This window comes from Ambystoma mexicanum, chromosome 10 (assembly GCF_040938575.1).
Source record: "Ambystoma mexicanum isolate Mex_15411 chromosome 10, UKY_AmexF1_1, whole genome shotgun sequence".
NCBI classification, from domain to species: domain Eukaryota; kingdom Metazoa; phylum Chordata; class Amphibia; order Caudata; family Ambystomatidae; genus Ambystoma; species Ambystoma mexicanum.
In genome coordinates this window covers 1,454,828,295-1,454,853,512 of record NC_090932.1, presented here as the reverse complement: position 1 = coordinate 1,454,853,512, position 25,218 = coordinate 1,454,828,295, and the positions used below count along the sequence as shown (strand labels likewise).

The window sequence follows — 25,218 nt, the reverse complement described above, 5'->3', positions numbered from 1 at the left end:
CCAGAAAAATCGCCAGAAGATCCAATTGATTTATGTGCAGGAGCTTGTCCTGAGGTGACCAGAGGTCTGAGACCTGAAGAAGATCTAACGTCGCGCCCCACCCAAAAAGGGGGGAGTCTGTCGTGGTCGTCACCATGGGGGCTGGGTCCTGGAATCCCATGCCCACTAACAGGTTGCTGAGAGATGACCACCAGTCCAGGTCCACTCTCATGGAATCCGGAATAATTATCAGTTTGGAAACCGGGTCCACAGCCTGACGCCAGGAACTCCGAAGAGCCATCTGGGTCTGTCTCATTTTGAGACGAGCAAGAGCCAGTACACACGAGGCCATGAGGCCCAGAAGCCTCTGGAGCAACCAGGCCGACATGCTCTCCGACTGCGTAAACATCTGACACGTGGCCAACAGATCTGCCATTCTGTCCCCGGTCAGACACACTCGGCAGTCTATCGTGTTCCAACGAAAACCCAAGAAAATCAGGTCCTGTGAGAACGTCAGAGGATTTCTGCCAGTTCACCGACAGCCCAAGATGGAACAGGAGATGAAGGAGAGACTGGAGGTTGCCCGCTGCCGTCAACGGACAAGGGCTGCGTGGGAGACAGTCGTCCAAATAGGGATACACATGGATACCCTGGAGACGAAGATAGGCCGCGATCACCAACATCTTTGTGAAGACACGCGGCGCCGAACTGAGGCCAAAAGGAAGCAACCGAAACTGGAAGTGCTCCTCTCCCAAAGAGAAACTGAGGTATCTCCTGTGTGGGTTCCAAATCAGGATATACATGTACGCATCCTGAAGATCCACCACACTGAGCCAGGCGCCCGCCTGCAACGAGGAGCGAATCTGGCCGGGCGTGATCATCTTGAATTTCTCTTGGGGTAGGGAAAGATTGAACTGGGAAAGGTCTAGGATGGTGCGCAGGCCAGTCTGGTTGGGTTTGGGCACCGTAAACAGCCGGGAGTAGAAGCCCTCCCCTCGCTCCCCAAGGGGAACGGGTTCCACAGCTCTGAGGAGCAGAAGTTTCTGAACCTCGGCCTTGAGGGAGGGTGAGCCCGACAGCTGAAAAGGAGGGTTGGGGTAGGGGGTAAAGGTAAGCGGAAGCCCGCTCGAGCGACTGACAAGACCCATCTGTCTTCTGTGATGGCTTGCCACGCCTCCCAATGAGACGCAATGCGTCCTCCCACCAGGATCTTGTGCGAGTGCGGAAAACCCTAATTTGGCAGGTTTATCGGTGGCGGTGCCACCTGAACCTGATGAGGAGGCTGAGGAGTGGGAGAAATACTGCATACGCTGTTGTCTACGGCGGTTATTCCCTGCAGGGGTATCCACTCTGCGATTTTTGCGGTCGAGGAAGCCCCTAAAACCAGAGGAAGGTCGACCTTGCGACAACGGCCTTTGAGCCTTGAAGGGAGCTTTGACCAGAACAGACAATGATTTGGCCGTCTGAGTGCTGTCTTTGGTGAGTTCTACATCAGTAGAAGAGTGAAAAAGCTCCTTACCATCAAATGGAAGGTCCAGAACCTTGTGTTGCACCTCCTTTGAGAACTTAGTTGCATGTAGCCATGCTTGCCGCGAGGTATCAACCCCAAGCATCAAACCCTGAGCCGAGGTGTCTACGTGATGAGCCGCAGCCTCCAGGAGATGCTGGGCTAAAACCCTGATATCGGAAAGGCCTCCTCTGAAATCCTCCAGCTTCTCAACCGGAATGTGCTCCTCAAACTCCGACAGACCTCTCCACATCCGCATGTTAGCTCCCGCCAAAATCAATTCTGCATTGGCCTGCCTGAGCTGCAAGGCAGAATTGGCAAATATTTTACTCCCTAGGGAGTCCAGGAGCTTGTCCTCCTTTCCCAAGACCCGAGTAGCCGTCGCGGAGGAGGATGCTGCAGGTCTGGATTGCAACGTGGCCGCAGCCAGCACTGTGGAGGAGGGAGGCGGACAAGACGACAAGGCCACTTCTTCCGAGGAATGTAGCCTGTACCTCGCGTCAATCTTTTTATTGACAAAAAGTCCCGAGTGTGGCTTTTCCCAAACTCTTCGGACCTCGGCCAGAACGTCCTTCTGCAAGAACAGGCCGGTACGCTCCAAAGGTGACGAGGTGAACGCCCCAGAAAGCACGCCCTCCTGCGGAGGGGGTGCCTCGGGCACCGGAACATCTAAGAAACTCATGTCCAGTACCCGGTCATGAAAGGCTCTGATAGAGCGGGGCAGGTTCTCGTTGTCCTGATCGCCTTGAGGGTCATCTGACAGGTCAGGATCCTGCTGAACCGTGTCAGGCACTGCCTTGTCCACTGGGGACAACGGAGGCACAGGCGGAAGGGCCGGGGGAGGCACCACGGGCAAGGGAGGTGCCAGCAGAACCACCAGAGGAATGGGAGGAGCCAGAGACACAGGTGGACATATCTCCTTGAAAAGCGCTTTCAAATATTCCCTCATGGGGTCGGTGCGCATAAGCGCCTGAAATTTACCGAAAAAGGCGTCCTCAGGAGATTTTCGGAACCTGAGAAGGCCTCTCATGAGGTGGACAAATCCAGGGACATAACGGGGAAGGGTGCCACACCGGCCCCTCCGCCAACATATCCACATAAATCAGGGGAGCCGCCCCCACGGGCAACAAAACATTGTGCGGAAGAGGCATCCGGGCGTTACAATCATAAACCGGCCGGTAAGGATGCGCACAAGGGACCTTGGGTTCACCCGAAGGACCGAACCATACTCCAGGGGCCGATGGCGTAGTGGTAGGGGTAGTACCCAAAATGGCCGCCGTGGTCGTGGCGGGAACGGCCGCCATATTGTCCTCATCTGAGGGGAACTGCGGCACGTGAGGAAGTGAGGCAGGGGTCCCCGTGGATGGATCAGGGGTCTTAATTTTAGCCTTAATGTAAGGAACCTCGGCAGAGCCGGTTCTATGAGGCCTGGAATGTTTCTGCGACATACCAACCACCAACTGAGCCTTCGAAGGAAGAGCCTCGGCACTGCCGGTAAAAGAAGAAACTTTCTTCTTTGCCCCCTCAACAGATCTGGTGTCACCACAAGAGTGGGAACGGTGCGCTGTCACCGACAGGGCCTTGCCCGGCCCCTCAGTACTGTTGGTTTCCTTAGCCTCTGTACGAGGGACCTCGGACCTAGGCCCGGTAGAAGCCTTATCAGCACAGGCCTCGAACATCCGTTCGGTAACCTCAAGCCCAGCCAAGACCTCGGGCGTACCCCGGTTTTGTTTTTGAGGGAAGCTGAAAGAGCGGCCTCAGAGCAAGCTCTGGTACCCCACGACTCAGTAGAACTGGGTCTACAAACAGCCCCCACAGGAGGGGCCTCGGAGCGTACTCCGGTGTTCAAAGGCCCCTTACGGAGACCCTCAGAGAAAACTCCGGTAGAATTATTAGGCCCGACAGGAACCTCAGGGCGAACCCCGGTAATAGAGCAATCAACACCCCTCCCGGCTCGAGAGGAACCCGGTGTCATGACGCCTACCTCCAAGGAGCCAGGTCCGACCCAGCAACCCCAGAGGCAGGCATCATTTCCCCCAGGGAAGTGCCAGCAGGCCCAAGCTGGGGCCCTTTGGACACAGTCCTGGCGCCTTAGGCGCCAGGCTCATAAAGCTAGACATGTGTTCAAGTGTTTTAAGGTGCACTTACCTGATGCAGACCATGCTGCTACATCCATGCCCTCTTGAGGCCTGAATGGAACTACATTACCTGTGGAACTACTTTCCCCTGGGTGTGGTAGGGGAAGGATACATACCTGATCGGTGGAAGGATACCTGGAACTTCTTCCAAAGCTATTTAAACCACGCCCGATCAGCAACTCACGCTTCGCGTTGTTCTGCTCCTCGCAGCTGGACGCTCACTGTGTCAGCTCCTGCATCTAGGCTTCAGCCACGCCTGTCAGCATCCTGGGTCACCTGCTAAGAGAGAATTGGAGAGAAAGAAGACCTTACCTGCTAAAGCTGCATCACGGAGACTTCACACCAACGATCCTGAAAGGGAAGACATCATTTTAAAAGCATTTTGCTTCGATCGCTGCAGCGCTGCATTTCACTCACCTTTCCTGGGCACCTCCATCTTCAGCAGCGATCGTCCGGATCCACAGCCACTTCCCAGAGCCTAGAGAGAAAAATACAAGAAAACAAGGTGAGAGAAGGAAGGGAATAGGAAAAGCTCAGTTTCCTTCTAAGACTTACCTGTTGGGTCATTCCCATTTCATTTCGGGTCCTGCCGCTTCCGGGCATTCCGGACCCCGGCCCCTATGGGGAAAAAGACATAAGCGTTAGCGCTTGCTGCAATAAGACAATGAACATTATTATTAAGCTTGAACTTTTGAACTTGCTACAGAACTCTTACAGCGCCTTATCTGAATAGTCAAGCTTATTTGAACTCCCATCAAACCTCAATCCAGTGGAGTAACTGGGTTTCAACGCGCCCCTGCATCAGAAGCAGGATGGAGAACTCATCCTTCCAGACCCTAAGGTGAGACTTCACGGGGAATCAAGGAAGGGTATCGTGGAGGGTTGGAAGGGAGTGGGAGGCTTGAGCATTATTCCGTCAGTAGGTAATACTCCCTTTTCACGCACAGGGGAATATTCCTGCGAGCCAGTGAGTCCATCTTCAGAGTCCTGCGCTTCACCATAGAAGAAGCATCAGCACTCAAAGCCAGACCTGCGCCTCCGTGGGAATCAGGTGACACCCGGGAAGGTATCCCCTGGCCGGGGTGCTCTGAAAATTAAAACTTACCGGTGTTTTTTCTTCTCATCGATGAACGCCTGCAAATGCGAAGGAGGAGTCCGTCCGAACACACCTCCTCCCACCGCTCCAATCGACGTTGAAGTGCCCGGACCGAAAGGGAGTCACAGTAAAACGGTGTTCCGGACGGGGATCCGCCCTCGCGAAGCGACGGTGACACGATGAACAGTCTGGAAAATCTAGTTTAAAAGACATAGGGCCTCATTACACGGTAGGCAGTAAGGGTTTATCGGTACCGGTATTGTACCGCTACCGGTAAACCCTTATCGCCTTACTACGAGGTCCCTTTGTGGGTTGGTACATTAACGCCTGCTTTTAGCAGGTGTTAAAAAACGAACCCGCAAAAGGGACCGGGTGCTAATTACGGTACCGCAATTTGCGGTACCGTAATTAGCGCCTTCCCCATTCCCATTATGCCCTATGGGGCAAAAATGGGAATGGGGAAGGGCAATGGAGGAAGGAGAAATTACTGCCTTCCCAACCTTGGAATGGGGCGGTAATTCCCCTTTCCTCCAAGGCGGTACCGGTAAATTACCGGCATGAACCATGGCACTAATAGCGCCATGGTTTACCGCCTACCGTGTAATGAGGCCCATAGACAGACAAGTAAACGAACGCTAGCGAGAGCCAGAGAGGGGAAAAAAGGGAAGAAAATCTGAGGATGCAAGTGCGTCCGGCTTCGATCGTGCGGAGAAAAGGACTGATGGGCGATGCGCAGGGCAGAGCCGAGGTGGGCAGGGTTACGGCTGCGTGCCGGGCCCCGCGCAGGAAAGAGCGACACATTTTTGAAAAACATTTGGATGCTTTTTACAAAAGTGCTCCGGTCTCGTCCCACAGGACGGGGAGATGTCCCATAAGTATGGAGGAAAGGGGACGGGACGTAGGAATATTTAGGTTACTAAGTTCAAGAAAGCTATTGCCTTCCAAGAATCCCAATAGTATGAACCAAAATGGGGCTGATCTGAGAATTCAATAGATACCTTTTGATAATTGGGACACCAAGGCCACCCCAAAAGGGAAGCTTGCATTAAAACACGGTTGGAGCCTGGGATGCTTTTTACCTCAATTTGAAAGCTAATCCCCCACACCCCATTAACTCTTGACTTTGTGAACTGAAAAACATATTGGCAAGGCCTAGTGTGCATAAAGCAACCTAGCGAGCAGGGTCATGTTCACAGTTGAAATCTGCCCCAGACACGTGATGAGAGCATTTGTGTCCCATTATTCCAGGTCCCCCTTCTCTTGCTTGTCAAAGGGTCGGGATGTTTGCTTAATAAAAAGATTTGTATGATGAGGTGAAATGTATCCCTAGATCCTCTAGCCTGTCCTCAACCCCAGTAAAAGGGCAAGAAGCCTACAGAACTTTGGATTATTTCAGGTGATATTTATATGTCCGTTTTAAAATTTTGAATGGGTAAATCTCAACTCAAGCGACCATCAAGTTTCGCCAACACTCGGTAGAGAAGTGACCACTAAATTATTCCATGTACTGGACCGTAAGGGTGGTCAAATACCCAAATCTTCCTTTGGATATTGTGTCTTCATATTAGGATTTGGGCGCCGCGACCTGCACTACAAACTAGTTGCTCCCCCCTCGTAGGCACCCGAACAAGCACAAATAACCAGTGTGGTGCCTTTTGGCTGAATTTCTCTGCCTGAACTAAGCCGGGAAAACTTTTTGAAATGACTCACAAGTACAACTAAGGGGCCAACAGGTACCCTGTGCAGAAGTCTTATTTACAGTGGCATCTGCAGTAGGACTGAAGCCTGCATCCATACATCTAGGACCCTCACAAGAAATTGGGGGACTGGTCCACCTCTAGCCCCAAAAACACCAACAGCTACATACATGGTTAAGCTGTTTCAGCCCTGATGAAAGTGGTCTCACACCACTGAAACCGGTTGGCTCATCACAACACTGTACCTGCATATTTGAACACAATTTGTCAGAATACAGTACGATCAACCCTAATAAAGATAAGGACTGATCAAGGATCATCCCTGTGTATCAAACACACAAATATAGGAAAAATTCTCTATATTACCAACAGCAAAATAAATAGAAAAAAACAAAATATTAAAAAAAAAAAAGAAGTTGACGTGAGGCCTGTAGGTCCCAGATATACCAAATATACCCACCTCCCAGAAAATATACTAATCAGGGATAAGTGGGGGTCTTTTAAAGAAAAAACCTGCCCTCAAGGGAAACCTAATAAAGTGAATGTTGCTTCATCTTGAGGACAGTCTTTTATGACAAAAACAACAGAAGTAGTTCTAAAACCTTTTGGTTTTTTAAAGGAACTATCACGAATAAAATTGACACTAAAACATTAAGACATTGATTTGAACCAGCAACATTAAAGGAATATAAGTGTCAATAAAAAGGGTAATTTTAACAACGTAATTGTACTTACAGACTGCGGTGGTCCTTTTCCACTGTTACGACCTCTGAAATGATACAAATTAAAAGAAAATGCTGAAATATTGCACTGCGTTAGTTATCAGGTCACACTTTTTTTAATTACTGGTGCTCTGCACACCTTAAACCAACAAACGCATTGAAGATCAGTTCGAGAGCCGTTGTCATCTATATTTACATGTAACAGTACTCCAAAGAAGACACCCTCCTCGGGTTGATGAGGTCAGAGGAATTATGTTCTCTAGGCCAGATCATGGAAACCTTTTTTAAAACGTAAACAGTTTAATTCAAACAAAAAACAATGTGTGAAAATTCAACCTGCAAGGTACTAGCCAGCTAGTAAAAAGACACCCCCCTCCCCCCCCCCCCCCCAACTCTAACCTCTACATTCATACAGCACACAATTTCTTACTCGCCAAGTGTCAAACATTACTCGCCAATGAATGGCTAGTGCAAATTCTGCACCCTGAAAACATACAAAGAAAAACAATGGATAAAAACAGCATCCTTGCAAACCTGCTACTTTATAAGTTAGTGACATTTGTAAGTAAACCACATTCATCTTTCTACAGAAAAAAGAAGCACTGCAGGGCACCCTCTGCCGAAAAAATGTCCAAAGCAGCACAGCTGTGGACATTACATATCATAGATGAGGAATACGTTGGAGGAACATCCAGTCGAAAGAAAGTTACCAGTTGGTAATTAACAACTTCTTTGAATGGATTGTGTCCAACGTATTCCTCATCGACAACAGACTCCCAAGGCAGTAGCCATGAGTGGGGGGGGGGGGCGGTAATTTAGACATACCCAATTAAAACAGCAAAGTAAAGCACTGCCTTACCAAAGGCGATATTCTGAGCATGGGAAGTACCCAGGGAATAATGCTTAACAAACGTGTGTATGGAAGACCACATTGCAGCATCAGAGATGTTCTTAACCGGTACTCCGCCCACCACCCCTCTGCTGGACTGTCAATGTAGCCAAGCCCCTGGTGGAAGGAGCCGCAAACCCTCAGGAGGGTCCTTGCCAGCCAACCTGCAGTATTCTGAAATAGTGAGGATGATCCGCCTAGACATGGACTGCTTAGAAACAGCCTGGCCTAATAGGTGTCCAGTATACCCCACAAAGAGCTCGTTTTCCACGCTGAACTTGGATATTCTGGAAAGATAAAAGCTCAATGTCCTCCTAGTATCCGACCTATGGAGTCGCTCCTTGTCCTTACTAGGATGCAAAGGAGGATAGAAGGCGGGGAGCACCACCTTCTGACTTGAATTAAATTCTGACACTACCTTTAGTAGGAAGGACGGATGTACTCGCATTACAACCCCGTCCTTGTGGAACACAGTAAAGGGTGGCTTAGAAGAAAGTGCCTGCAACTCGCTCACTCTATGAGCAAAGGTAACTGCAACCAAGAAAACAGTCTTAAATGTCAACAATCTCAACGGACAACAGTGCTAAGGTTCAAACGGAGCACCCATCAGAAATTTTAAGACCAAATTAAGGTCCCAGACCGGCACCTGAAAAGGCGACGGCGGGAACACATTTATGAGCCCTTCAGAAACTGAGTGATCAGTGGAATCTTAAAATAGGAGCATTCCTCGGACAAGCGCTTAAAGATAGAAAGCGCTGCTAGGTAACCTTTAATGGTTCCCACCTGTAGACCCAAGGAGAGAACCTCCGGAATGGAGCACTGAAAAGAATTAACATTCTTTCTTCTGCACCAGTCGCAAAATGTATGGCAACCGTACAGGGACTTTGTTGCTGACCGTCTGGCCAAAAGAAACACCTCCATCACATCATCCGGGATGTCCCAATCCTTCTATCTCAACAGTTCAGATACTATGTGTGAAGGTTGAGTCTTGACCTCTCCTCTAGATGGAGAACCCGACCTTCCTCTCGCGAGAGAAGATCTTCTCTTTGGGGGGGGGGGGGGGGGGGAGACGTATTGGAGGACAGATGGACATGTCCAGAAGGTTCGGGTACCACGCTCTCCTGGCCCAATCCGAAGCAATGAGGATCATGCGGGTCCCGAACCATTGTAAACTCCTGAGAACTTGAGGAATGAAGGGGGCTCGGGGGAAACTCGTACAGAAGCGGGAACAACCAATCCACGACAAACCTGTCTCCTAGAGCTCCTCTCGGAGGAAATTCCCACGAGCAGTACCTTTCGTACATCCGGTTGGCACCTGTCGCAGACAGGTTCACCTGCAGGGTTCCCCAAAGAGGAAGATCTCTTGAAGGACTTCCTGAGCTAGTTCCCACTCGTGGTAGACTGCACTCTGCCTGCTCAGAGTCTGCCGCCATGTTCTTCGCTCCGGCCAGTTGAATGGCTGATGGGGAGATACCTTCTTGAATTGCCCAGAACCAGAGCTGCATTGCCTCCCTGCACATAGGGAGTGACGCTACACCTTTCTTGTTGAGGTAATGCAGGGCCACCGTGTTGTCAGTCATTATCAGGACATTCTTTCCCCGTACAAACGGCAGGAAAGCCTTCAGTGCTAGCCTGCTTGCTCTCAGCTCCAAAAGATTGATGTGCAGTTTGGACTCCGATGGAGACCAACGACCGCTGATGGTCAGATCATTGGCATGAGCCCTGCATCCCGTGAGGGAAGCATCCGACGCTACATTACATTTGGCCATGGTTGCCAAAAAGGTTCCCCCTTCATGAGATTTTCCTTGCTGGCCCACCACAGACGATCCTGGGAGACCCTGAAGGGAACATAAAAGAGATCCGACATCTTGCCTGAGAAATGGGACCATTGAATCCGGAAAGCCCACTGAAGGGATCACATTCTCAGCCATGCCTCTGGCACCAGACAAATGTAGGATGCCATGAGGCCGGGCAACCTTAAGAATTTGAAAGCCAGAAGAGTCTGAAACTTGGAGACCATCTGGAGAACGTGTAGAGCCCTCACCTTGGGTGGCAAGCACATCTCTAAGGACGTGTCCAAAACACCCCCGATGAACTGGAGCTGTTGGGAAGGTGCCATATGAGATTTCTTGAAATTGAGGGAGAAGCCGAGTTTGTGAAGGGAGTGGCAGGCAAGGCTGAGATGATCCAAGGCTTGTTCGGGAGAACGCGCCGTGATCAGCCAATCTTCCAGGTTGGGGAAGGGGTCCTGAGATACGCTGCCACCACTACCATGGGTTTGGGGAAGACCCTCAGGGCGGCCTCAACGTGAATGGCAGGAGCCGAAACTGATAGTGCAAGCCGCCAACTGCGAACCTCAGGTATTTTCTGTGCTTGAGATGGATCGGCACATGAAAATAAGCATCCGGCAGGTCCAGTGACGCCAATCAATCCTGAAGTTGGAGAAACTGAAGGATCTGAGAAAGTGACCATCTTTAACTTGTCCTTCCTGGGGACCTTGTTCAAGTATCTCAAGTACAAGATGGGTCTCAGTCCCCAGTCCTTCTTGGGAATCAAAAAATATGGGGAATACCAACTCTTGTTCCTATCCGCCACAGACACTGATTCTATAGCGCCTTTCTCTAGCAGGGTAAAAATCTCCTGCACAAGGATCCAGAACCCTCAGAGTGCTTCCCCGGTGGATTGTTGCAAGTCTATCTTAGAAAAGGAAGTCAGTATCTATGGGCTATTGTTTCTAGAGCCCACGCATCTGAAGTAATGGCTTGCCATTCTTCTGGATGTTGAGACAGCCTGCCCCCTACCCAGTGCCTTAAGTGGCACTACAAAACGAGCCGGGGGTCTGCGAGGGGGCGTGGCCTAACAGCGGGGGTCTTGATGGCCAGTTAGGCCACGCCCCCTTAACGAGCCCGGGCTCAATGGGCTACTGCCACCCCTGCCAGGCAGCCTTTCGTAGAGATTAGCACCCTCTCCCCTATGGGGAGAGGGTGCTGATCTCTGCATTTATTTTGTGTAGGCTTGCCTGGAAGGGGACAGCGCCTGCCTATTCAGCCTTAATGGTGGTGCTGCCCCTCGCCAGCTGGGGAGGGGCAGCACCACCATTAAGGCTGAAAGGGTGAGGCCACTGGAAGCAGAGGCCTTTTTCCTAAATACTGAAACTCCCGCGAAACTCCGGCAGCTCCAGTATTTAGAAAGCAAGTCCTCTGCTTTCAGCGGCCTCACTATTTTTCCATAATGGTGGCGCCGGCCGACGGGAATCTCATGATTAAAGGGATGCCTTGCAGGTGCGGCGCCACCATTATGGCTGAAAGGCATTTTTTTCTGTAGCCTGAAGCTCTCGCAAACGAGCGAGCGCTTCAGGCTGTAGAAAAAATGCCTTTTCGTGTAGTGGCCGGGGCTGCCAGGGGAGATTACTGGGCCCTGGCAGGGCCCCACCACAAAAAGAAATTTCGGAGCCTGCCGGGGCCCAGTCCCGGCAGGCCCCGGCCCACTTAAAGCCCTGCCCCTACCGGTGAACAAGGAGACAAGGCCTCAGAGCGGTTGTGAAGCAGCTGCGGCAGCGCCTGATGGCAAAGAAGCTGCCCCTTGAGCAGCCTTGGCACCTCTACCTCGTCCACCACGAGGAAACTTACGTTGGCCCCTCTGACTGGCCATCCCTCTCTCCCTTCCAAATGAGGAGTAGCAGCGAAAGGAACCCCTCCATTGCTGTCCCCTAGGACGAAAAGGCGGCACGTGTCGAACAGCTGCACCCTAAGATTTGGCAGCTACTTTGGAGGTCTGCAACTTCTCAAGGCTCTCGTCAGCCTTGCTGCCAAACCGATGCGATCAGACAAAGGGCATGTTGAGAAGAAGAGTCTGCACATCTGGTTCAAACCCTGATTTCAGCAACCACGCAAATCTGCGCATCACAGTCCTCATGGTCATGAACCTGCTGACGCTATCCGCAGTGTCAACCCAGACTGAAGGGATTCACACATGGCATCCTTGACATTACCTAGAAAGCCATCACTTTTACTCTTCAGGAATATGCTCAGCGGCTAAAGAGATACAATTACACAGAGTGTGCGAAAATTTTTCCAAGGTACAGGTGGAGTTGGCCAACTTCAACATCATACTCCCCGCAGAAAATACTTTGCGCGACCTGGACCTGGCATGTCTCTGGTGAACACCCAATGCCTTGTCCGAACGGGGCCTCGAAGGCTCCCGATGTTTATCACGCCGGCCATCTGGGCCCGAATGCGCGCAATCATTCGGCCGAGACCGTTCCCTGCCGGCTGTTAGGGAGAATTCTCCTTCTAGGGCTAATTTCCCTCACCTAGTGAGTCCCCCAGCAGCTTTGCTGGATTTCTGGAGTTTATTTTTTCACTTGGTAAGAGTGTACACCTTTTTGTCCACTCTTGCATGTGTGTTTCTACTATGTGTGTGATCTTGGGCTCTGGAGCACACCACTCCAGGAGCCCCCCTTGTTTGTGTGTTACACAGCACCTTCAGTGCAGTAACACAGGCTTGTCTTTGAGACTTCCCTTTGACCCCATTTTTCTCTGGGGCTGACTACTTTCCCCCAGAGAAAAGTAAAGTTGCCATTAACTTTACATAGTCACTTGAATCACAGATCCAGTACACCCCCATCTTACATGGAGTACTGGAAAGGGTTAATCCTTAACCCTTTTTATCTGTACCTCCTAGACCATTGTTTTGCTCTTAACATTTAGACTTGGCTGGTGGCAGTGGTAGCTACCCTAACTTTTCTACTGCGATTATATTATATAAACGTGGTATTATTTTAGGCTATTATATTAGCCTCGAACATAAACCCGCTTGACCATATTGTCTTTCTTTTGGCTCCGGTCAGGTTTATCCCCCCCCCCATTTCCTTTTGTTAAAGTCCTTCCAGTGTTTTACTTTGCACGGCAAACCAGGTTTGCCTTCTTTGTCTTTTGGCGGGCTTCTGCAGAGAAGAACAAGTTACTCTCTTACCTGGTAACGTTCTTTCGATGGGATGGTCCGACGACGTATTCCATATCTATGACAGTCATCACCACAGCTGTGCTGCTTTGGAAAATCTTTCTGCGTCCTGCATCGATACGCCGTCCGAGGACCTCCTGTGACGGCCGATGTCACTGGATGTTATAAGTAAGACGCATGACGCCTGTAGCCTCAGTTGTAGTTTTTTCCCCCAGAATGTGTGGCACCAATCTTCTGCCAATATGACCACAGAAAGCCTTGCAGAAATGTAAGCTGCAATCGCATAAGAAATTCTGTAGCGGGGTAGGCAGGGAGGGAGCGATATGGAATACTTCGTCAGACCATCTCATCGAAAGAACGTTACCAGGTAAGAGAGTAACTTGTTCTTCGAGGGGATTGGGTCCTCCAACGTATTCCATATCTATGACAGACTCCCAAAGCAGTACCAACGTAAGGAGGTGGAAAAGAATATAGAAATTTAGAATGCCCAATCAAATTGCAGAGTAAAGGACCGCCTTGCCTAAGGCCAGATCCTGCCCACGTATAGAATCGAGGGAGTAGTGACGTACAAAAGTATGGACCGAAGCCCAGGTGGCTGCATCACAGATGTTACGAATAGGAACACCCCTCAGCAGGGCAGTAGAGGCAGCTTTACCCCTGGTAGAATGGGCCCGTAAGCCTACCGCAGGGTCCTTACCCGCCAAGCGGTAACATTCAGAAATTGCCAAGATAATACAACGAGACAAAGACTGCTTAGTAACAGCTTGTCCCAAACGCTTTCCAGCGTAACCAATAAAGAGTTGATCGTCCACTCTGACCCGGGACATGCGTGAAATGTAGAAGCTTAAAGCTCTCCTAGGATCCAGCCTATGGAGCCTCTCCTCTTCCTTACCAGGATGTGGAGGAGGATAAAATGCCGGAAGAATAACCTTCTGGCTTAAATGAAATTCCGACACCATCTTCGGAAGAAAGGAAGGACGAACTCTAAGGACAACCCTGTCCTTATGAAACACAGTGAAGGGTGGCTTAACTAAAAGTGCCTGTAACTCACTCACTCTGCGAGCGGAAGTGACCGCAACCAAAAATACAGTTTTAAGAGTTAAAACAGTCTCAAAGGGCACAAATGCAAAGGCTCAAAGGGAGCACCCATTAGAAACTTGAGAACAAGGTTCAGATCCCAACCGGGCACCTGGAAAGGTGACGGAGGGAACACATTAGTGAGCCCTTTCAGAAACTGAGAAATTATAGTGATTTTAAAATAAGAACACTCCTCAGACGAGCGCTTAAATATAGACAGCGCCGCCAGGTAACCTTTAATGGTACCCACTTGCAGGCACTTGTGGGCCAAAGAAAGCAAAAAAGACAGAACGACATGAATGTCACATGAAAAAGGATCCACATTCTGAACCCTGCACCAGTCGCAGAACTTTCTCCAACGGCAACGTTACAGGGACTTTGTTGCCGGCTCCAAGCAACACCTCCATCAAATCTTCAGGGAGGTCCCAATCCTTTTACCTCAACCTTTCAGAAGCCAAGCGTGAAGGTTGAGGGATCTGACCTCTGGATGGAGAACCTGACCCCCCCCCCCCTCCAATGAGAGCAGATCGTCTCAGTAGGGAAGACGACGTGGAGGGCAGATGAGGAGCAATGAGGATCATCCGGGAACCGAACCTTCATAGCAGCATTTGCGGAATGACAGATGGGAGGAAACTCGTACAGCAGTGGGAAGGACCACTCCACCACAAATGCGTCCCCTAAGGCTCCTCTTGGAGGAAATTCCCACGAACAGAACCTTGCGCACTTCCGGTTGACACGTAAGGCGAAGAGATCCACTTGAGGGTACCCCAAAGGGCGAAGATCTCCAGGAGAATCTCCTGAGCCAGCTCCCACTCGTGAGAGATCGTACTTTGCCTGCTCAGAGCGTCCGCCGTCTCGTTTTCATCTCCTGCCAGATGAACTGCCGAGATCGAAATTTCCTGCTGGATGGCCCAGAACCAGAGCTGCATCGCCTCCCTGGACAGAGAAAGAGACCCTGCCCCCCACCTTTTGTTGAGGTAGTTCATGGCCACCATGTTGTCCGTCAGAATCAGGACAGTCTTTCCTCGCACAGTCGACAGAAAAGCCTTCAGGGCAAGCCTGATGGCCCTCAGCTCCAAGAGATTGATATGGAGTCTGGACTCCGACGGAGACCAACGACCGCTGACTGTCAGCTCGTTGGCATGAGCTCCCCATCCCGTGAGGGTTGCGTCCGTCACGATCATCACCTCCAGCCAGTGTAGCCAAAACGGAGCCCCCCCCTCATCAGATTGCCTTCCACGGCCCATCACAGAAGGTCCGACTGTCGGAGGACTGTGACCACTGGAGCTTGAGAGCCCATTGCAGAGATCTCATCTGCAACCTGGCCTCAGGCACCAGAAGAATGCAGGATGCCAGGAGGCCGAGCAACCTCAAGAACTCGAACGCTGGGAAACTCTGGGCATGTTGAAACTTGTACACCATCTGCTGAATGTGGTGAGCCCTCACCTGGGGAGGAAAACACTGCCACAGGGACGTGTCGAGCACTGCTCCGATGTACTGGAGCTGCCGAGTTGGCATCAAGTGGGACTTCTTTAAGTTGAGGGAGAAGCCCAGCCTGTGAAGGGAGTGGCAGGTGACGGACAGATCCAGGATTTGCTCGGGAGAGCGCGCCCTGATCAACCAATCGTCCAGGTAGGGGTAGACGTGAATCCCCCCCTTTCCTGAGATACGCTGCCACCACCACCATGAGCTTGGTGAAGACCCTCGGGCGGAGGCCAATCCGAACGGCAGGACCCGAAAATGAAAGTGCGAGTCGCCAACCGCGAACCTCAGGTACTTCTTGTGCTTGGGATGGATCGGCACATGAAAATAAGCGTCCTTGAGGTCGAGAGACACCAACTAGTCCTGAAGTTGAAGGGCCTGGAGGACTTGAGAGAGTAACCATCCTGAACTTGTCCTTCCTGAGGAGTTTGTTCAAACCGTGCAAGTCCATGATGGGTCTCAATCCCCCGTCTTTCTTCTAAATCAAAAAAATAAGGGGAATACCATCCCTTGTTCCTCTCCGCTACAGGCACCAGTTCTATGGTGCCTTTCTCCAGCAGGAATTGAATTTCCTGCGCAAGGAGCGGATCCAGACTCCTCAAAGAGATTCCCTGGTGGATTGTCGTGAGGCCTCTGCCGGAAAGGAAGAAGGTAGCCGTGTGCTAGGATCTCCAGAACCCACACATCTGAAGTAATGGCACGCCATTCTACCAGATGCTGCGCCAGCCTTCCCCCAACCGGTGAAGCATGTGCCTCATGACTGAGCTGAAGCGGCTGTGGCGTTGCCTGAGAGCAAAGAGGCAACTGCACGAGCGGCCTTGGCACCTCGAGTACCTTGTTTTCCACCTATGGCACTCCTACGGTGGCCCCTAGCAGCTCCTCTCGCTTTACCAAAGGATGAGTAATAACGAAAGGAATCTCCCCTCCATTGCTGTCCCCTAGGACGAAAAGTAGGAGGTTGGCGGACTGCAGCGCCCAACAACTTTGCTGCAGCTTTTGAGGTCTGCAACCTCTCAAGGCTTCCCTCTGCCTTGCTGCCAAAAAGATGTTCACCATCAAAGGGCATGTTGAGGAGCCGGGCTTGCACATCAGGAGCAAACCCCGACTTCCGCAACCATGCAAACCTGCGTATTACGATGCTCGCCCCCATGGACCGGCTGACAGTCTGCCATGTCCCGACCCGACTGAACGGACTCACACATGGCATCCTTAATAATAGTAAAAATACCATCCCGTTCGTCCCCTTCGGGGAAAATGTTCAGCCGCTAAGGAAATACAGTTCCAGAGTGTGCGTGAAACGTGACAAGGCACATACGCAGTTGGCCGCCTGAAGAGCCATACCCCCTGAAGAAAACACTTTCTTAGCCCAGCCATCAAAACGCTTGTCGTCCCCATCAGGAGGGATGGTAGGATACAACGCCTGCTTTGCTGGGGCCGTAGCCGCCTGCACCACCAAACTCTCCGGAGTGGTGTGCGTGGTCAAGTAGCAGGGGTCACTACTGGCTGGGCGGTATTTTCACGGCAAAGACTTTCCCACTGCCGGGATACTCTCCGGAGCAGTCCAAGCCGCTGTCACCCTTCTTTGCAGAGCCATATGGAATGGCAGTACCGGTCAGTTGGTGGACCTTGGTCGAGGATATCCGTCAGATCATCCTGCACAAAATACACTGGTGGCGCAGACCACCCCAAATAATCTGTGACCCTCGACATAAGGCGCCGGTATGAGGACTCGGCATGGGTGCCAGGCTCGGGCCTACAGATCTCCACCTCCGGAGAGGTGTGGAGACCGCTGGCGTCGTGCAGCGGCTGACGTAGGGCCTCAATCTGGCTATGACCAGCGATGTCGTCGTCTGGCACCATGTCAGGAACCAACCCATCTTCAGAACCCTCATCCAACTCAGAAATGTAATCCAGAGGCTGGAATGTGGGCACAGAATAAAGGGACAAAGAATTTTTTCGCCTTGGCCAGAGCCTTTCTAGGGGGTTCCACCGTGCCACGGTGAACCTCTGACAGAGGGCATCGACGTAATCGGCATCAAGCACGGCGTCGACAGCATCGACGGCTTCGACACAGGCCTCGAGGCCGGAGCCCCGAGCGGGTCTCTCGACAGCCTAGGTATCGATGACGTCGACGACTTCCTCGGAGAGGGGGCCTCGAGAGAGTCCGTCGACGACCTCGGCGCCGATGTCTTCTCCGAAGACTTCACAGGTGCACACGGTCTCGAGGGCGCCTAGGACCGCGACCTGGAACGGGCATGACTAGAATGATTCCCCTTGTCCGGGCGGGACCTCTCCCGCGAATCGTGCAGCCACCCGAGCCCAAAGGCATACGAGCGGTGTCTCTAGTACAGTCACGGCCGACCCCTCTCGGAGGTGCGGACAGACCGAAGCCCTGCAACGCAAGAATCGGCAACATTTTCTTACCAAAGGAAGCCCATTCCTCCGGAGACGAATGCTTGGTGGGATAAGCGACGGGCAGAGTCCTCGGACGAGGAAGGCGACTGATGATGGCGCTTCTGCGAGTGCCTCGAAGAGGCAGAAGAGTGGTGGGACCCACTCCGGGACCAAGACCCCCCCTAGACTTACAACAACGCGGAGAGTCGCCCCTCTAATCGTCCGTCGAAAGCCCAATGGACCTCAACTTCCGGGGCTTGGACACCTTACCAATCGACAGCTTCTTCTTACGCTCCCGCAAGGCCTTGGACGTAAGCGACTGGCAGTCAACACAATCATCCGTGTCGTAGGCCTCCCCGAGGCACCAGAGGCAGGCGTCATGCGAGTCCGTCACCGACATCTTGGACCCGCAGTCCCCACACTTCTTGAAGCCCGGACGCGGGGTGGAAGAAGAGGAAGACATCCCGATAAACTTCACAAACTAACAGGTTTGAAGAAACGAAAGAACAGAAACTCCAAAGAGTCGAGGCGCGCAGAGCTCTCCGAAACGAACACGTTCGCAGAAAAAACGGAACTGAGGCTATGGGCGTCGTGCGTCCTACTTATAACATCCGGTGACATCGGCCGTCGGAGGAGGTCCTCGAGGATGGCGTATTGACGTCATCATCGACACAGGCGCCAAGATTTTCTAAAGCAGCACAGCTGTGGCGATTACTGTCATAGATATGGAATACGTCGGAGGACCCAATCCCCTCAAAGCCCTCCTCTTGGCGCCTGGGTGTCTAGGTGGGCTGAATGTGAGGTAGGGGTGTAGTCAGCCCCTGCACAGGGTATCCTAGGAAACCCAAGTCGCACTTTGACATGGTTGGCTGAGGTGGTTGTCTAGGCTGGACAAACCCCCTGCTGCGAGATTGACAGCCAGGCTGTGTGAATGGGGGTTTTGCGCATAAATGGCAGGTCTCTTGGGCTAGAAGTCAGAGTCGCCACTGGAACTACAAGGAACCAAAGAGAAGCGGATAGAACGATGGCTGCTGCAACTACCCCGTCCCGGTGAAGCCCTGCTGCAGTCCTGAGCTATCTACCCTTCAACGACCAGAGAAGATCCAGTCCAGAGTCTTTTTCCCTTGAGCTTGGTGGGGATAACTAGCTCATCTTACACAGCCAGAGGATCCTCCTCTTGGTCGAAATCGCTGCACACTGCTGTAGTGGTCCGGATAGCCATCTGAAGAGCCTCTCCTGCTTTTAAGGAGCACACCTTTTATTCATCGTTGCTGCTGCCGGTTTCATCCCTGTGTGGTGCAGACCCCCTCAGACGTCGTCCTTTGTTCCGAAGCTCCAGGAACCGTGGGTCTGCAGGAAACTACTAGGAACTGCTGCCATGGCACCAGCTTCTTCATTGAACAAGGTACTGGGTTCCGATTGAGGAATCAGGGTGAATCCCTTTTCTTCACCTCCAAGGCTTGCCCTTGTCTTCCCTCCTCCTTATAACTTTTGCCTCCTCTTTCGAACAATATCTAAGTACTCCTGGCTACGTTGAATCTTGAACCGTCTGTGTGATCCTCGGCAACAGGGACCCGGTTCCAATTGACACTGGCTCCGGCCTATTGACTTTTAGTATTTCTGTCAGCAAGTGTTCTTTCTGCCGTGGCAAAAGTATTGTGTGCGATTTTTGCCCCCAACTCTCTCTGGTTAGCCCAGGTGCCAAGTCCGCTTTTGCCCCGGTAACATTTCTTGCCGCGGATACGAGTTTCTTTAATACGACCGAACTGTCAAAAATTGATCGCAAATGTATTCACAGTAACGCTTTTGTTTTACAACACCGGTCTGCCTAATCACAAGGTACTTACCTTGAGCTATTCTGTGCAAATAGAATTAGTTGGTTGTAGTGTATTTTTCGTGTGGTTTAGAATTTCTAGAAGTGCTGCTTTTGACTGATGGTTTAAAAATAAATGTACTTCTATTTTTCTACCTGCAACCTTGAGTCAGTGTTTGCTTGAGTCACAGTAATTGTGGTCCTTTGTGTAATCTCTGCTACTGCTCATATACTCTTGAGATAAGCCTGGCTGCTCCGCCGCTGCTACCACTCTGACATAGTAGTACAGGCTTGTACCAAAGGTAAAACTTGTATTGCCACATGTAGTCTTAATTGTGTGTAGTGGTCCCTAAGGGCACTGCACAGGATTCTGCCTAACACCGGCTTCGTCAGAAGGCGCAGACGGAACTGTGCCTTGGGATTGAAATATTTTCAACATATGCACCCGGAAAGCATCTCCACTCCTCTGGGTCAAGGATTTGGTGGGGCAGCTCACCTTTTTCGAGGAGGCGTCATCCAAAGATGAGGAAGGCGAACTGTGACTTTGCTTCCTGGAACGCTGCGACGAAGAGGACGAGTGGCGCGAACCACTGCAGGACCTGGAGCGCTTCGACTTCTTCCCCTCTTGACTCGTTGGGCGAAATACCAGCGGACTTGGATTTACAGGGCTGGGACACCCTTCCTACCTTCAATTTCCCCTTACGTTCCCGCAAGGCCTTGGCAGTCAACGACTGGCACTTCGAGCAGGCATCAATCGAGTGGTCCTCGCCCAAGCACCACAAATTCTATGTAGATAAGTAATCAACATCTTAGAGCTACAGTCCCGACATTTCTTGAAGCCAGGCCGCGGGGTAGAAGAAAACATGATACAGTAATTTAACAGTAACCACGAGGCACGCCGACTTTTACAAAGCAAACACGTTTCCAGAAAAAAACGGAACTGAGGCTGCGGGCGGCGTGCGTGCTACTTATAGCATCCTATGACGTCACTCTCGACAGAGGCCTTCAAGAGACATCGACCCAACGCCATAGACACAGGGCGCCCTCTGCCAAAAAAAATGTCCAAAGCAGCATAGCTGTTGACATTACATGTCATAGATTAGGAAAACGTTGGAGGACACAATCCATTCAAACAATCTTTACTTTCATATGCTCCTTTGCTGAAGGTAGTTGTGCCAATGAACTCCTCTGCATCCTTCCAGCAACAAAATTAAATGGACTGTTTATTACTACATCAGCTAAGAAGCGGTAGACCGTACAAGAACAGCACACAGAAGTAGCACAACCACGATACACAGAACCTGCATTGGTACCACATCGCACACAGCCCATTAGTGAATTCACACAGAGGCCATGCAAATTCCTGCAGGGCAGTTTTCACTTCCTCCCTACTCACTCTTGTCCACTGCAGTCTCCCCGCATTCACCTTCTATACATAGCCAATCCTGGACTCTGTCACTTATGACATTTGGCCTCGAAGTTCTGGATTATATTCGCCAACTGGAGTGTGCAGGGGTGGCAAAGAAAAATTACCTGAGAATTCTGCCTCCCCCACTCCAAGAACTTCCAGAATACATCTCTGAGCCAGCACATAGCTGTGCTTCCACTAATTAGAGCAAAGCGTCCCAAAGTACTAAACACCGCCATCACTGGAAAAACGCTTCACACAATATTTCTGATCTTCCTTCTTTCATGAACAGCTTTCCATTTGATGCAGCATCTACCATAAAGCACACTCCTCTGCTTAAAACACCACATTCCCTTAACCTCAACCCGATTGTTATCCGGTTTGTGGTGTCCCATTCCCATCCCCACTCCCCAGCCCCCCCTTCCTTCTACCATAGTCTAGGGTCTGGTTACCGGCACCGCAAGACCACTACTGTGGCGATAGTTGCAGTATAAAGATTTTATAACCAGTTAAAACACTCAAAAAATGTACACAATAACTACATATATTAGGGTGGTACAAATGTTAATCTATGAGCAAGAAAGAATTAAGAACTGTCACAAGGAACCAAGGTGCCTTATCCTGCAAGAGAAGCACACCAAATTCAGAAGCAAAGAACAAACTGTAGCAAAATCATATGGAGGAGAAGGAGACAACAAAGCAGCAAGCTATCCAAAAAGATGTAAGGAATACTTAGCTCATATGGGACACAGCAATATTTATACCTGCACAAAATATTGTAACTGCCCTGAAAAAGTTTTGCAACATCACATTTTTCAAAAGCTGTAGCGGTGTTCTCAGATAGAATGAGCACTCAGACAAAAATCAGCAGAGTAATCCTAGCTTTCCGGCAATACACTAATTTCGATCTAGAGCAGGGATACATATTGGGATGCTACTTGCGATGTACAAAAATATACCGACTCCATCAGTACTCCACATAGATAAAGTACACAATTTCTCACGCCGAAAGAGTAATTTGTCACTAGATAATGGCTAGTGGGGAGTGCACATTTGATAGCGCAATTTAGATTCAAGCTTTCTTACCAACCCACTCTTGCTAAGGCAGTGTAGAACAAATTTAGCTTTGGCAGCGAAGTCCGAGCACTTCAATCCATTGGAAGGCAGAACAGGTTTTTATTGTCCACAAAACGTGGAAAAGTCTGCTCTGCCCCAAAACAGGCTCCTCAGCACCAGCCGTGGCAAACGGTGTAAGAGGTAGTCAAAATGAGCGCTGTGGACCTCAGGGGTTGGACCGCCATTTTGTCAACACCTGAGGCGAACTGCGTCACATGTGTAAGTAGGTCATGTCCCCACAGGGGAGTCCGCAGTATTATGTGCCATTTCAGTCTTGTGACAAGGAACCTCGGCAGAGCCAGTGCTAGCAGATCTAGAGTGTTTCTGTAACACCTTAGGGACTGCTGATAAATTAACCCCAAATAGAGGACTAGCAGACTTCTGGTTCATGACCAGCATCTTTGCCCCCTCAGCAAGATTGGTTCCACCACAGGTCTGAGTGTGGGAAGGCTTAGAGTCAACCCCTGAAGCCAGAACCCTCAAAAGAGGGTCCCTCTTTCGTGCTGGTTTTATATAGCCCCAAGCAGGGGAACCGCAGCAGTAACCACGGTATGTTTGGTCACCTTGAGAGGGACCTTGAGCCGAGACTCTGTGTACTTAGTTCCAGATTTAGAAACCTCGGGGTTGACCCCGGCGAGAACAGCCGCAGAAGTACTGGCCCTAACTTTAGCCCACAAAAGGGGAAGCTCGGAAGAAGATCCGGTCTTGGCAGTCCCTTTGCAGGGGTCTTTGAAGGAAACTCAGTGCGCCCGTTAGATCCCTGGTAATGGAGCAACTTGAGCCCCTCCCAGTGACAGAAGACCCCAAGAAGGAGTCCCCTGGCCGAGGTGCCCTGAAATTGAACAAACTTACCAGCCATTTCCTTTTTTCTTCGATGAACTGCTGTAAATGTGGTGGAGGAACACGTTGCAACACCTCCTCCCACCTGACAAGACAACACTGGAGTGCACGGACAGAGAGGGAGTCGCAGTAGAATCACAAGTCTCCAACAGTGTTCCGGGCCTAAGCAATCCAGGCGAAGAAAATGGGGGTCTGCCCTTATGAAACTACGCTTGCACGATGTACAGGACACGAATCCCAGACGCTCCGGCATAGATGGAGGACAAGATGACTGTGGAACCAGAGCAAGAATGAAGCACTAGGGAACAAAAAGAATTATTCTCTATGATGCAAGTACGTCCAACCCCGACCGCGTGGAGAAAAGGACTGAAGGGTGATGCGCTGGGCAGAGCTCAGGAGGACGGGGCTACAGTCACGTGCAGTAGTCCCACGTAAAAATAAGAGGATACCATTTTTTGATGCTTAAACAGTGCTCCAGTCCCGTCCCGAAGGCCGGAACTTCCCACAAGTATGGAACAAAGGGGACGAGATGTAGGAGTAGAGATGGTTGTAAAGAGACATGCATGGATTCAAGCATTATTAATACTCTGATTTCAATTTGATAATTAAGTGTCACCTATGGAGGTTAATCAAATGAGGCTTATGCTGCAACTACAAATGCTTGTCCCACTCATTCTGCATATTAATTTCATCGTACCAAGAGTAAGATACTCAACAGAAATCTTCCATCATCCGTAGCACTCACACTTGTCCAACCGAGCTTTAAATTGGTGCGCTTTGGCTGCGCTAGTTTTGATGTCCAAGCACCCCTTCTGTGGAATTCTCTTCCTGCCTACATGCATCTCATCAACGACCACTCTGCATTTAAATAAAAACCATTGAAACTCGCCTCTTTAACCTTAGTCCTGACTAATGTGCCATTCCTCCTCTTCCGTTGACCTTTGGAATTATTGTTTTTTTGCCTTTGTAGTTTGTCTTGTCCCGTTTTCTGTGCGCCCTGAGACCTACGGGCAAGTGGCACGTTACAAAAATTAAAATAAACTGCAAGCCATAAATCTCCCGGTGCTTGGACCCCACCATTGAACAACCATACAAAAAGGCTACAGAAAAGTAGAAAGAGAAATAAAACTAAACAATTGTCTAAACATAAAAAATGGATAGTGGAGTAAACACCCAATAATGCATCAGCACTGGCAGTGATTCCTAACAAAAACAAAAATGTGACATCAGTGAAGCGCAAGAGCCAACCCCCAGAATATTGCTGGAGAAAATAATCAGCCCAAGCGAATAATTGGTATGCTGGATAAATGGCTACAATTTCCTGAGGAGATGGATTCACATATGCCAGTAATGAAAGGCGCAAACAAATGTGAACAAAGAGACAAAGTTCAAGTTATCAGGGGGCAACAGACAAAAACTGGCATGGGTATACATTGTAGATTGACCAAGACCAGCAAATCTACCTAGATGACAAATGAGAACAAAGACTAAGAGCAACACTTACGCCCACCTTTGATAATGAGCTGACTCAAGCCTTTTGCACATCCAGACAATGGCCAAGGATTTATCAGGCCCCTTACAAGCTTTGCATGAAGATAGTCAATTTTCATGTGCACATTGCTACAAACAGCATAATGGTAAACCATCTAAAACCCCAGCATAATACTTGCGGTGCATTTGTATCGAGGAAATTGCGCCTACCAGTCAGTCTACTCTTGAACAGAGGAAATCTGATGCTACTGTTCCAACAAATTTAAGCGTTGTATGCCATGACATCATAAGACATTGAAAGGGTTAAATTACCCACGATACAGTCAATCTAACTAGGTGGTAATAAAGTGCGCCAGTTGTATGGTCGTGGAAAGACTTATGCAATTTACTGAGGAATTAAATACTAGGGGCGACTGTATGCAATGTGTCCATGGCTCCCTTGAGGGGGATCGATTCAAGACAGCAGTGTTCACCACGCAGGGAAAACCAGCAATGAAATCTGCTTGGCCACATAAAAGGATGTGCTATCGAGGTCAACAAACTAAATTGACTCCGCATACTCTGCCTAACAAGTACTGGTCTTCAACGGCTGAACAGCCTTGATACT

General features: G+C 50.3%; 1 protein-coding gene across 10 annotated transcripts in view; it reads right to left on the bottom strand.

The window, feature by feature from the left end:
* ATXN2 (ataxin 2) overlaps positions 1-25,218 on the bottom strand; it is a 2,542,428-nt gene that overhangs the window by 2,448,712 nt on the left and 68,498 nt on the right. For all 10 annotated transcript variants that reach the window (XM_069619525.1, XM_069619517.1, XM_069619521.1 and 7 more), the window contains exon 2: positions 7,153-7,186. In XM_069619525.1, the coding sequence (XP_069475626.1) occupies positions 7,153-7,186 (34 nt within the window). The remainder of the gene's footprint in view (positions 1-7,152; positions 7,187-25,218) is intronic.